Genomic DNA, 13895 nt, shown 5'->3' on the forward strand with positions numbered 1-13895 from the left:
ACCTGCCTGACTGTTTGCGTGCGTGTTAGAGATGAAGACGAAGCCTCAATCGCCAAAGCGTCACCTATCTGTAGGTCCTGAGCATCGGATATACGTTGATACGTGGTGAGATCAGCACGGAACTGTCTATGCAACTTTTTCTAGTCACAGGTGTACGCCGGTTCGATCTTTTATTTTAAATCTTGTCCTCTGTGTACGTAGCAAAGCGTTTCGCCATTTTCGGTTTTCGTTGCAGACGACGATAGTGAAAGTAGTACCTATGGTTTTGTTTTGACCTTTCGTATTCAGGGTTCTTAATTGAAGCTTGGTAAAGGGAGCTTGTCGTGTAAGTGGAAAGTTGACGAAGCTTTTGAAAACAGAAATTGAATGAAGAAGATGTGGCTTTCAGTTATATACAGGAGAACGGGGTTGGTGTTATTCTTTTTCCGTCAATCACGAAGTACACAGATAAAACGTGGTTGACTGACCAAGGCCTGTTGGCACACTATTCAGAATGCACAACAAAATGTAACAACACTTTGATACCCATTTTTCTACGTTCGTGATCACTTGAAATGAATACTGAAAACAAAAGTGTTTAAGGTAGTGACTGAATGTATGTGAAGGTAAACATTTTCAGAAATAAATGCATGAGCAAAATAATTGATTTCGGCATCAAAGCGTGTAACATGCAATCTTGCACACGTTTGCTTTAGTAGTGGCAAAGAAGGAATGCGTGTGACATATCAAAATCACCATCTATAGACTATAGACAGCTGACAGATAATGAATTCAAATACATTCATTTCAAGTCTCATCATCATGCTGTCTACATACATTAATCACAGATATTTTGAAACTATTTGTCTTTTCACTTGCACTGCAACTATCAACATTTTCAAAACCTTTAACAAATAAACAAACTACCAACCTTTCCACCAGTGAAGACATCTTCAGAGAACACATAAGAATAAGCATCACTGTCTTCTTCACCATCATCATTCTCCACCAAATTTTCTTTTCCATTTCGGGATGGGCCTAACCCAGCGTCTTCTTGGTCGGTGATGTGGAGGTGTTCAAACTGATGAGCGTCTGGTTCTGCCAATTCTGAAGGTGTATTTGGTGAAGTTTTATATTCCTCGTCGTCACTAGATGCTTCCTCTTTGGTGGTGTCAACTTCAGAGATTTCAGACGTATTCCTGTAACCATCAGAGACATCCTGGACAGAAGAATCCGCCACAGAATCAGCTGTTACCTCCATTTCGGACGCTGTGACGTAACAGTCTGAAGTGGAGAACCCAGAAACAGAGTCAGAAGTGACATCCAACTCTGACGCAGAAAGAGCTGCGGCGGAGTCTGCCGTGAGATCAGAAACTGAAGACGCTTCTGTGGCTCCTTCAGAATCCGACCCTTCTGGAGACTTGGGTACAGTTTTCTGAGAGGTGCTTTCACCAGTTGCCAACTTCAGCCTCTGGGCTATGGACTGGTTGGGCTTGATGATCACAGGTTCTTCATTGCTATCACTCCCACTATCATCTCCCTTCTTCTTTCCCTCCACCTTCTTCTTCACTCCTTGGTTGACTCCTATCTCCTTCTGGGGGCTCTCCTGACTGGTGGCGGAGGAGCTGGAGGAGGCTGCTTCATTCTCCTTCAGGAGACTGTCCGTCTTCTTGCTGGCCAAAGCCCTTAGAGCGGATACAGAGACGGTGATGTTGCCGTCCTTGTCGCGGGGCATGCCAAAGTACTCGTAGGCTTTGCGCATGCAAGACTGGTAGTACTCAAAGATGAGGGCGTTGGCCATGGAGTTGGCCACATTTTTCTTGGCAGCAAAAGGATCTGAAAAGAGAAAAGACATGCAGTTAAATATTGCTCAGTTAGACAAAATATGAGAGAGATAAGCTGAACGTGCCTTGAGGGATCGGATTTGTCATTTAAAAGAGAGTAAATAAGAAAACAGGATACTAAATGGACGTTGTCCATTAGAAAGAATTGAACAAACAGAAAAACAAATGCCTCGCTTTTTAAAACTTAAGTTAAGGCAATAATCAAACCAACCAACAAACCAACGCCTACGAGTACAACACATTAAAAAAAGCAAATCAAAGTAAAGACGGTACCTTCAATGGCTAGTTTCTTGGAGTGCCACTTTTTCTCTTGCCGTGTCAGAGGTTCGCTCTGCAGTATGGATATGACAAAGTGAGTGTTGTCAAAATCCAGACAGTAGAACTTCAGTAGCTTGAGCCACAGTTCTCCTGCACTGCTCTTGTTTTCCGACTTCCAGTTTTCAGCCTGTCAAACACGCACATGTATCAGCAAAAACCTTTGCAGGCAGAAAAGAGTAACGGGAGAAAAATATTTGCTATGTACAACAAGTACAGAAATACAAATGGGAGTGAAAATACAGGATATTGTTGGAAAGAATTTTACTTATCGAGTTGATATAACAAACATCAGGAAATGTCTTTTTTTTTGTGTGTGAAAAAAAGTTACAGAGGAAAAACTATGAAGTACGTACCTTGTCTTTCAAGCTGTCAAAGTCAACAATATCCTCCATCTTCCTTGGCACTGTACCTTTTGGTGTGTCCACGTGAGACTGAGTCTGAAACAGCAGCTCTACAATTTAAAGGGACAGCTTTCTTTGGAATAACAGCAAAACAAAAACCAAGTTAGAAAAATCTATGAAGCAGAATGAAATAAGACCTTTAAATAAAAAGAGAGAAGAGTAAGAGAGAGAGAGAGAGGGGAACAGCCAGGGACAAATAAAGACGGAGACCCAAAGATGAAGACACTTTCATCAGACAGTGATGGCGCTAATATTTTTTCAAACTGGTACACAAACTTTTATGATGAAAACTATCCAGAAAAAAAAGGTAGGCTGGTCATTGGAACCAGTAAGAGTCCAACTCAGAGTAGTGGTTTTGTTGTTTTACCAGCGAAAAAACGGTAGTTCTAAAAATCAACCGGTAGGTTATACCGGCAGCCAATTATTATCCGGTATATTCTCATTTCAACCGGTATTTTACCGGTAATTACCAGTTAACGCCAATACTGTCAGAACAGACAGAGAGAGGCCAACCAGAGACAGAGACACAAAAACAGAGAGAGTGGGTGGGGGGGAGGGGGGTGAGTGAGAAAGGTATGGAGACAGGGGAAGAGAGGGGCCAAACCTTAGGCACAGGCAGCAGACACAGAACTGGCGGCGACACTTGCTGCAGAAAGTAGATCACCATGATATTGTACCCAAAGGGTGGCAGAGTTCCCTCATCTTGACGATCCAGATGGCAGATCTGTCCACATAAAATAGTGAAGAAAGTAACGTTACAATTTCTGTACATCTGCTTACTTCCCTCATCTTTCCCATCTAGATTGCAAATCTTTTCACAAAAATAAATACTCCTTTCCCATCTAGATTGCAAATCTTTTCACAAAAATAAATACTCCTTTCCCATCTAGATTGCAAATCTTTTCACAAAAATAAATACTCCTTTCCCATCTAGATTGCAAATCTTTTCACAAAAATAAATACTCCTTTCCCATCTAGATTGCAAATCTTTTCACAAAAATAAATACTCCTTTCCCATCTAGATTGCAAATCTTTTCACAAAAATAAATACTCCTTTCCCATCTCATTCTCCCACCCCATCCCCTCCAATTCAAATGGACTAAATAGCACATGTTGAACTGTCACACTTGACTAATGACAGGTTAAGTGGATTTGGCAACAAAGCAGTCAGTGGATTATGTAGATATATATACTGTTCAAAAAAAGAAACGCATAGTTGCTACTTGCCAAATTTGTTTTATTTTTCGAAAAAATTAACAGAAAATCCAATATTTAGATTATTTGTTTGAAATTTGGTATGGACACAGTTGAATGCACACACAGTTCATTTGCATCTTCAAATCAATCAGTCAATCAATACGATTGGGTGCCGAGGCTGTCAAGTCAGTAGGGGGTGTGACTGCCTTGAGCAGCAACAACTGCCCGGCACCTTCTGGGCATGGACTGGATCAGATGCCGGATATCTTGCTGTGGGATGGTGTCCCACTCCTCCTGAAGTGCCTGCAATAGATCGCGGTGATTTGCCGGCGCTTCTTCTCGCCTGCGCACACGTCTGTCCAATTCATCCCAGAGGTGTTCTATCGGGTTCATGTCTGGCGACATGGATGGCCAGGGAAGCACCTGGACATGGTGGTCGGTGAGGAACTGGGTGGTGAGTCGTGCTGTGTGCGGGCGAGCGTTGTCCTGCTGGAATATGGCATCCTGGTCAGCCAGAAGAGGAAGGGCGTGTGGGCGCAGAATTTCCTCCACGTATCGCTGGGCAGTTATGCGCCCTTGGACGTGCACCAGGGTGCTCCTTCCAGCGGTATTGATCGCCCCCCACACCATGACGCCTCCACCACCATGAACGGGTGCCTCATCCACACAGTTGGGCGCGTAACGTTCGTTTACTCTCCGGTAGACCCTCCTCCGACCATCATGTCGCTGGAGCAGGAAGTAGGACTCGTCGCTGAACCACACGTGTCTCCAGTGATTCCGGACGGTCCAGCGAAGGTGCTGGTTGCCTCACTGCACTCGGTTCTGGCGATGGCGGCGGGTGAGGACAGCTCCTCTGTGAGGTCTGTGAGCTCTCAAACCAGCTTCATGCAGGCGGTTCCGCACGGTCTGGTCCGATAATCGGTGTGGCCCGGGGAGAGCCTGGACAGAAGATGAGGCCGACAGGAAACGATTCCGGAGGTGGCGGAGCCGTATGAAGCGGTCGTGAGCAGCAGTTGTCGCCCTTGGTCTTCCCGCTCGTGGCAAGTCAGCAACGGAGCCAGTGGCTTGAAACCTGACCCACAGTCTACTGATGGTGCTCTGGGACACGTGGAAGTGCCTGGCGATTGCACTTTGACTTTGGCCTACTTGTAAACGACCCAATGCAATTTGGCGGTCTTCTCTGCTCAATCGGGCCATCTTTCGTCGCTGAATTGTCGTCTGATTTCTTTGTGGCGAACAATCCGCTTTTATGGGTTTTGGAAGACATGGTGAGAGCTCAATATTCCCCGAGTTTCACGAGATTACACTGAAGCATGACGAGTGGTCATGCCAAATGAGCAATTTTGACATTGTAGCCACTGATAACGCATGCGTCACGTGCAAAGCTCACTTGTGGCAATGGACGAAAGGTCGACGACCAGATAAACATTTTCTGCAGTTTGGTGGATATCCTTGTAGCCATATAACTAAATTAACCAAATATTACAAGCTATGCGTTTCTTTTTTTGAACAGTATATATATATACTAGAGGAATACCCGGCTTCGCCGGGGTGAATCGCGAGACAGAGACAGACAGCGTGGCGGTTCACCACAATCACCTTTGAAGGCGAAGTCCTGTCAAACGGGATTGAGAATTTTAGAGCTTATTTCTTAGCCCTATATTATCTGTTATGGCTTCTCAAATGCCAGAACATACAGACAGACAAAAGCCCCCAGACCCCATCACAAACAGAACTCTACAATCCACATGTGTTGCCTCCACACACACATAGACACAGACACAGAAGCCGTATATATCTATATAGATTCGATCTTTGCACTTTTACAGTAAGGACAACTTACGGGTACATGCAAGGAAAGCCCACAACTTCTAAGGCGAACAACTCTGCAGAGTCTGCTGTGAAGGGCGACGGTAGTCTCCCTGTCACACTCGACCCCCTTTGAATGAACTTAAGTCCCTCCCAGGTGGAATGGGAACAGCACGAAAATGATTCAGTGGCCTGAACATTTCATGTTGAGTCCCATCGCTGTTGACGACGCCAATTGTAACCGAGTGCCAAAACACCAATCACCTTTGAAGGCGAAGTACACTCAAACGGGATTGAGAATAACTGTTATGGCTTCTCGAAGGAAGGCCTGAACATACAGACACCAAAGCCGCTAGACCACATCACAAACAGAACTCTACAATCCACAGGTGTTGCCCCCACACACACACAAACGCACACACACACAGAGAAGCCGTATATATATATATATATGTATATCTATAAATATATAGATAGATGACAGTGTATTTTTCGCGTGGCTATAAATTGATTCGACCTTTTCACTTTTACAGTAAGTACAACTTACGGGTGCAATCGTGACATTCTAAAAATAGTAACGCACGGCTGTTCATTTCCCCCTAAACTCTCCCCTTTAGTTCCACACACTGCCTGCTTCACCCCTCCCTGCCCTGACCCAGTTTCTGGCATTCCAGACTGGCCTGCACTATCTGGCCCCCGTGGGAAAACGAGAGCCCTCTTTATCTTTACTGGAGGCTGGCAGCGAGATGCCACTAATTAACAGTTTATCTCTGGCTCTGGTTTGCACACCAGTCTTCTCTCTGAGTTGAAACTGTATAAGTTTGAATGAGAAACGTGTGTTATATCTGCAACACTTGATTTTGTCTGAATCCGTCTCATAAGTGTGTCTTAAAAGACTGCTGACTGTAGCGTGTTTATACACCTTGTGGTTCACTAATGCACTGTTTCATTATTGTATACGTGTGATTTTCGATGGTTTGGACAGGCAGTTACTCGTGTCAGGTAAGACGGATTCCCTTTTCACCCAAACCTAGTGTAGTGCATGTATGTGTTTGTCATATATACCCAATGTGGAAGACAGAAAAAAGTGACTGTGTTTTTACAGTCTATTGTAAAACACATGAAAACCTCTCGCACGCACAAAGATTTGAAACATTTTCAACTTCACGCATGGCATGCATGTCTGAATGTATGTACGTCGTGTTTGATGTCTTTGGAAAGGTTATGTAAGGTCCTTTCTTTTTTGGTTGTAGTGATAAATATACGTTGCTTCAAAATGAGACAATTGTAGACGAAGCCGAGCATGTCTCTTTTATTCTTTTGGCGGCAAGCTATCGCCCTCGCCGGGGTTTGTTTACGTTGCAGCGCCGAGCGCTTGCAGTAGTATTGCGCGGGGCGAGGCTGCTTTTCCTTGCTCGCGCGCTGTAGCGTTGGCAGCAGGGACCTTATCAGGGGAAGTACAGGGAGCAGCCGTGACCCAGGGTCATGACCTATTTAGCTGCCAACTTAATCGTAAGCTAGGAACAGCCGTGAACGTAGTAACGGGAATATGGATTGACGCCACACGAAGGAAGGGAGATAAACGCTGAAAACACTGGAGAAGATAAGGAAGAGTTACTGGGAATTTGTTTGTTTGTTTGCTTAACGCCCAGCCGACCACGAAGAGCCATATCAGGGCGGTGCTGCTTTGACATTTAACGTGCGCCACACACAAGACAGAAGTCGCAGCACAGGCTTCATGTCTCACCCAGTCACATTATTCTGACACCGGACCAACCAGTCCTAGCACTAACCCCATAATGCCAGACGCCAGGCGGAGCAGCCACTAGATTGCCAATTTTAAAGTCTTAGGTATGACCCGGCCGGGGTTCGAACCCACGACCTCCCGATCACGAGGCGGACGCCTTACCACTAGGCCAACCGTGCCGGTTTTACTGGGAATGGATCCAGAGAAAAACAGAGAAAAACCAAAATCGGTTCAGCGCTGTGCGCTGAGAGCACGTGTTGAAATATCTCATCGATGAGGTTGTGTCCGGGGTGTAGCTGAATACGGTCTCCAAATTTGAAAAAGATCCACGAGAACTTTGGCTTGGCATCGCGGACACACACACACACACACACAGACAGACAGACAGAAGTCGTATATATATATAGATTATATGTGTGCGTGTGTTTGTGTGCACGAGTCTGTTTGTGTATTCATCTCTGCTTGTGTGTGCATCTGCACTTGTGTATGTACGCAAGCTATGAAGTCCTCACTGCAGCTTTGGTAGCATGAACATAGTTGCACCAGTCAATCTGAGCTTTGCCTGTATGCAACTTTCCATCCCCATTCCCTGACACACACAAAAACTCACCCTGGCCCAGTTGCGCAGGGTGACAGCCAGGGGTTGGACTCTGGGGTCAGCCAGCGAGTAGAGCTGAAGCAGTGAGCTGGTGAGCACAGCCTGTTGGCTGTTGATGGCAAGAACGATTGGAAGCCCAGTTTTTGTGTCCGTCAGCCGCACCACTGGAATCTTGGCGTTGAAGTCGCTCTGTGTGTTGATGAATTCTGGTTCTGAAACATACCTTTGTCAGTTAACCTAAACAAATGTTACATTTCAAAATGCATAGAAGAAACCAAAATCATCAACGTGAATTTCTATTTCATCCTTGGGAAACATTTCAAAATCTACAAAACAAATCAAAATCATCAACCTGAATAATCAATTTCATATTCATCTCTGGAAACAAGTTTCTTTCCATGATCCACAGAGTCTCTCTCCTTTCTCACAACAAAGACACACACAAACAAAAGGTGACAGATCAGTAACAAACAGAAGGTGACAGATCAGTAACAAACAGAAGGTGACAGATCAGTAACAAACAGAAGGTGACAGATCAGTAACAAACAGAAGGTGACAGATCAGTAACAAACAGAAGTTGACAGATCAGTAACAAACAGAAGGTGACAGATCAGTAACAAACAGAAGGTGACAGATCAGTAACAAACAGAAGAAGGTGACAGATCAGTAACAAACAGAAGAAGGTGACAGAACAGTAACAAACAAAAGGTGACAGATCAGTAACAAACAGAAGGTGACAGATCAGTAACAAACAGAAGGTGACAGATCAGTAACAAACCTCCTTTCTCATGCAAGATGTTGTAGACGTCAATCAAGAGAGATGGGGTGGGGCCATTTCCAGCAACCTCAATGTTCACGTCGCTTTCTTTCGCACCAAACCCAGTCAGCGATGATCCGTACAGCCTCAAGGTTACATCCTCTGCACAATAATTATCAATAAATGAACACATGATGAAACAGGACCACACTAAAGATTTCAATTACTAACACCGATGACAATTTTCTCACAAGTCACTTATAAAACACAAGCCTCTCTCACACAGACAGACAATCTGAATAACACACACACCAACACAAGGATAGACAGACAATCTGAATAACACACACACCAACACAAGGATAGACAGACAATCTGAATAACACACACACCAACACAAGGATAGACAGACAATCTGAATAACACACACACCAACACAAGGATAGACAGACAATCTGAATAACACACACACCAACACAAGGATAGACAGACAATCTGAATACAGTAGTCCCTTCCATTTCCGGCCCTTTCGTGGGCGTGAACCTGCCCGAAGCGGCCAGCTTTCCCATGACTAATGAGTTTTCCTTCTATAATTGACTCTTAATGGCCGTTAACCTGTCTGACGCGGTCAACGGTCACTGATTTTTGCCCTAAGGTGCCCCTCTTACTCGACAGGAGCGGCCACTTAACGGCCACTTGTCACTTTCGCGAGTGAAGTTTGTTGCACAGACCAAGCAGTCCACGCTGGACAGCTTCTTCAACAAACGCCAGCGTTTGGAATGACTGTCGTTTGTGGCGACAACGAGGCATCCGTGAAGAATGACATTTACACTGAGTTTTCGCTTTTTCCATTTTTGTTTGTTTGAATAGATGTATTTGGTTGCTTCCTTCAGTATCAAACTTAAAGTGCTTGAATCATTAATATCCAGCTTGTGTGTGTGTGTGTGTGTGTGTGTGTGACGGTGTGTGTGTGTGTGTGTGTGTGTTGTGTGCACAGACGGCACAGCACGAGCAGACGACATGAATACTTACGCATGCGCAAACTGTAAATACAGACATGCGCATACATACATGTACATTTACGGCAGTCACTTCCGGATCGATCACAGCTGATGTGAGTTTGAAACACTTGTTTATCTGACACTCAAATACATATATAATAATCCAAACAACACACATAGAAACATACGAAACAATAGCTTAGCCAGGACGATCGAGTTAAACACGCAAATAATTAAGATGTATAAACGAAAGCAAAACTAACAGAGACAATGAATCGGCGGCTCGTGGATGATCGCTTTCTTTTCTTCATGAAAACTTGATCGTGTTTTTGGGTTTTTTTTGGAGGAGGAGGGGGCCTGTAATGAACGACCACCTGATATTTGCGGTCACCTTTGCAATGACTAATGGGTGACCGGATATGGCAGGTACTACTGTAACACACACACCAACACAAGGATAGACAGACAGATACACACAGAAACACATGGAGACATACAGAGATAAACAAATCAAAGACATTACTTTTGTGCATATCAATGAAAGCCTGAAGCCGATGCGCAGCGTCTCTCCGAGCCTGCAATGCTGAGGGAGACAACCCATCCTGCTCCACGATGGAGTCCACGACAGCGTCAAGGGCCCTGACCTGTGGAAGCGAAGGGTCAGGAACGTTTTCCAGAATCCCCTCCAAGTCTAATGCCTGAAAAATATATAGTAAGAACCTGCAATGTTTAAACTCAGTCAAACTCGAAGAATCTTAAAGACAAACTGAAGCTTATATCAAGCAAGGCTGAACCGTAATAATATTTGAACTATAATTAGTAAATTACTTAACTGATTCTGTTCAGCTGCAAAGCATTTACATACATGTACTTCAGAAATAAAGATAACAAAACCTGAGCAAAAACTGTTCTCTTTGAAATAAGCCAGTGAAAATTCCCTCCTGTATCATGCATAAAGACTGTAAAAAAAAGAAGAAAAAAAGCCAACAGGCAAAAATTCAACTGTTCGATTGTGTCAAATCAATAGTGCAAAAATGCAGTTGTTTTCTTCCCCATTCATTTATTTGTGTGCATTTATTTCAATGACTGTCCTAACCACAAAGTCAGGTATTTCTGAATATAATATGCACTTCCACTTACCTCTTTCTTCCGCTGATGTCGTCGTTCATTCACATGATTCTCACAGTCCCGCGGCCTGTCAAGGTGGTACTCACACAACCGACAGAAGTAATATGCGTTTGGAAAGGAGAGATTTTTCTGGAAAAAAAACATTCAGTAAAATAATGCTTTTGAACCCATGTCTTCAGTCAACAGAAAAATGAACCATGAAAATTATTCAAGATTGTACATCATTTACAAGTGTTATTGTACAGCATTATAAGTGTACACAAAAAACTATGGAAGTAAGCAGCAGAGAACCACATGAAGTACTACAGCACTAGATCTTAATATCAAAGAAGGCCAGCAAAACAAAAAAACAACAGTTGTGGTTAAGGTAAAAACTAACATGCCCCCCCCCCCCCCACAAAAAAGGGTAAACAGGTACACTAAAAGTAAAACATTATTTTGCTTGCTTTACACAGACTTAATCTACACTTAGCTAGACGTACACTAAGTTACTAGCTAAGTCTGAAGTTTTTCTTCTGTCATGTTTCTCTTATTTCCTTTTATTGTTGACAGTTGGAAAAAAGTAAAAGGGTTGGCAGCGTACAAATGAAATAGAGTTGGCTGGCTTACCCTGACCAAAATCTCCCCAACACACCTAATCAACTAATGAATAGAAATTAAAAATTCAAGTAAATCTTAAACTCTCACTCTCAACTACTCACCTTCCTCAGTTCAAATATTCTGTGCTCAGCTAACTCCCTCAGCAGCTCTTTGCCTTCCAGAGCAGTAAACTTTCCTGTTATGAAAAAACAACAGCACAATAATTAATTGCTGTGTTTTTGCATATATATTTATACGCAACAAACCTCAGTAGGGTAAACGCTGACCAAGATAGATGAAAGTATTGAAACAACTGCATGCCATCAACCATTTTATTGCAAAACATCCCCCACCCCCCTTTTTTCATCACCATGCCAAGCAAGATCTTTGTGACATAACGAAGGCCTTTAGGCTTAATAAATGGCCTTTCCCCGAGGGCGTAAAACTTAACCAGAAATACAAATGATCATCAACGAAAAAGCTGCCATGCCAATATTAGTGATTGTTCATTAACAAACAATTAAAAGTTCAACTGACTGCATACCTTTGCCGCTTGACTGCTCTTTGCTGCTCAACGACTCATATTTCTGTTGATCCTCAGCTTTGTATTTATCTCCTTTTCTCAAGTAGTTGCGCTCTGCTTTGGCTTTCTCCCTTCGATTTTTGCTACCTTGGCTGGCCTTGTTGTTAGCGCTGTACGACTCGCTGCCCCCTGCCCTAGCGCTAGTGTTTCTGTCGACCTCAGCACCCTCACTGTTTCTGTAAGGCCTACCACTCCCAGGTCGAGCGTCCATGTTTCTATTGTCTCCACCACTACTACCTCTTCTCGTTTGTTGAGAACTGTGTGGGTATTGAAGATGTGAAACACTTCTATGCCCACCGTAAGCGTTCACCACAAACTGCTGCATGTCCGGCTTTGGAAGAAGCCCCCTTTTTCCACCGGGTGGACCTGCTGAGGGGGACTGCGCAGATGCTCCCTGTATAGGTGTTAAGTCTTCACTGTGATAGCCATCTCCTCCAGAAGCAGCTCCACTCTTCTTGTTCTTCTTCTTGTTCTTTTTGCCACTTCCAGGGCCCTTGGCTTTCAGCTGCTCATCCATGTTGGTAGTCAACAAACCTCAGCTACTTGCGCTCTCCTTCTGTCATTCAAATAAATCAGTCTTATCAATGGAAAATTGGCTGTTAATTTTCATCATCAAAGCCCATAACATTTCAAAATGAACAATAAAAAAAAAAATGATTGTATAGAATGTGACAATTACTAGGTGAATATTCTAATAGTAATTGTACTAGCATCCGACAAAGAAGTGGGCACTAGCTGAGCCAGTAAGTGATGTGACATCTCAGGTACTTAAAGCATAATATACATATATTTATTTGACCTGGAAAAAATACATATCCTGTACTGTTCAAGTACTATTCATTCCAATTGAGGTCTAACGAATGACGTCTCACAATGTGTGCGGTCGTCCTTGGCGGTCAAGAAAGCCGCGGGCGCCGCCGCGATCATTGCGCAGACGACACTTCTAGACCGCCAATATTTTTTGTGCGCATCACGTGCTCCACATAAGTCGGCCGGAAACGAAGCAATTGGGAAACCTGGATATCAGATCCCTTCTCACAAATGTGTTTAGAAAAAACTCTACAAGAGTAACAAGTTGAACTCGGATGTCACTCGGATGCTTCCTGTTCTTCAACCGCCCCCCTAACTGACCTCCTTGGAAATAGGAGGATAGGCTAGGATCCAATAATTCCTATTATTAAATTTTTTAAATTTGGGGGTTGCGCTCTCTTGTTTCCGTTGCGACGATAACCTAAAAAGGTTCCTGCAATGTACCGATCCTGAGCCTGGACAAAAATATGCACCCGGAGTGCCGCCAACTCCTCTCTCTATCTATTTCTCTTACATACACACACACAGACACACAAAAATGCATGAATGTTGAGTGAAGATAAATGGAACCGAGAGTTCACACTCACAGAACAACTGACACACAAAGAACCAAGCACACAAGTATTTCACTTTCAGTTTCACTCCATCCAGTGGATTGCACCATCAGTGTCTTTTTCTCAAAGCGTCAGCATTAAAACAAGATACACACTAGACATATAGAAAAGGCGTGTTCACACATGCAGAATAGAAACTACCATTACCTGGAAATCAACTTAAATTACCACTCATCACAGCTATCAAAACTGTTGCGCTAGTTTCGTTTTTCACCTGTGTCGTTTCAAACAGGCAATGAGGCATGCGAAGGGATGTCGAAACTACGATAGGCGGATGTCGAAAAGATGATTATAACACGACTTGAAGTAGAAATAGGGATACTACTTTACATATAAGTAGCAACAACAATCAAAAATCAGTGTTACTTACAAACGAGCGCGGCTGATATTTACTCGTGTGAGATCAATACAAAGATACGAGATATTTTACCCATGCCACACTTTCCTCAATCCTTCGACTTTCTTGTCTGACTGTTTATCTAGAGTGACGGCCCCTGCCAAGAAAATAAAAGTTCTACTCATAGAAGGAC

At 43.6% G+C, this 13895-nt stretch overlaps 1 protein-coding gene across 2 annotated transcripts in view; it reads right to left on the reverse strand.

Annotated features, from left to right (window-relative positions):
- LOC138966915 (terminal uridylyltransferase 7-like) overlaps positions 1-13837 on the reverse strand; it is a 45258-nt gene extending 31421 nt beyond the window's left edge. For both annotated transcript variants that reach the window (XM_070339316.1, XM_070339315.1), the window contains exons 1-11: positions 13736-13837; positions 11903-12497; positions 11481-11554; positions 10792-10908; positions 10175-10349; positions 8672-8812; positions 7906-8105; positions 3147-3266; positions 2495-2578; positions 2097-2268; positions 911-1815 (exon numbers count right to left, since the gene is read on the reverse strand). In XM_070339316.1, coding sequence (XP_070195417.1) covers positions 911-1815; positions 2097-2268; positions 2495-2578; positions 3147-3266; positions 7906-8105; positions 8672-8812; positions 10175-10349; positions 10792-10908; positions 11481-11554; positions 11903-12458 — 2544 coding nt within the window. In that variant the 5' untranslated portion in view covers positions 12459-12497; positions 13736-13837. The remainder of the gene's footprint in view (positions 1-910; positions 1816-2096; positions 2269-2494; positions 2579-3146; positions 3267-7905; positions 8106-8671; positions 8813-10174; positions 10350-10791; positions 10909-11480; positions 11555-11902; positions 12498-13735) is intronic.
- Positions 13838-13895: the final 58 nt, after the last annotated feature.

This window comes from Littorina saxatilis, linkage group LG5 (assembly GCF_037325665.1).
Source record: "Littorina saxatilis isolate snail1 linkage group LG5, US_GU_Lsax_2.0, whole genome shotgun sequence".
Classification (NCBI taxonomy): Eukaryota; Metazoa; Mollusca; class Gastropoda; order Littorinimorpha; family Littorinidae; genus Littorina; species Littorina saxatilis.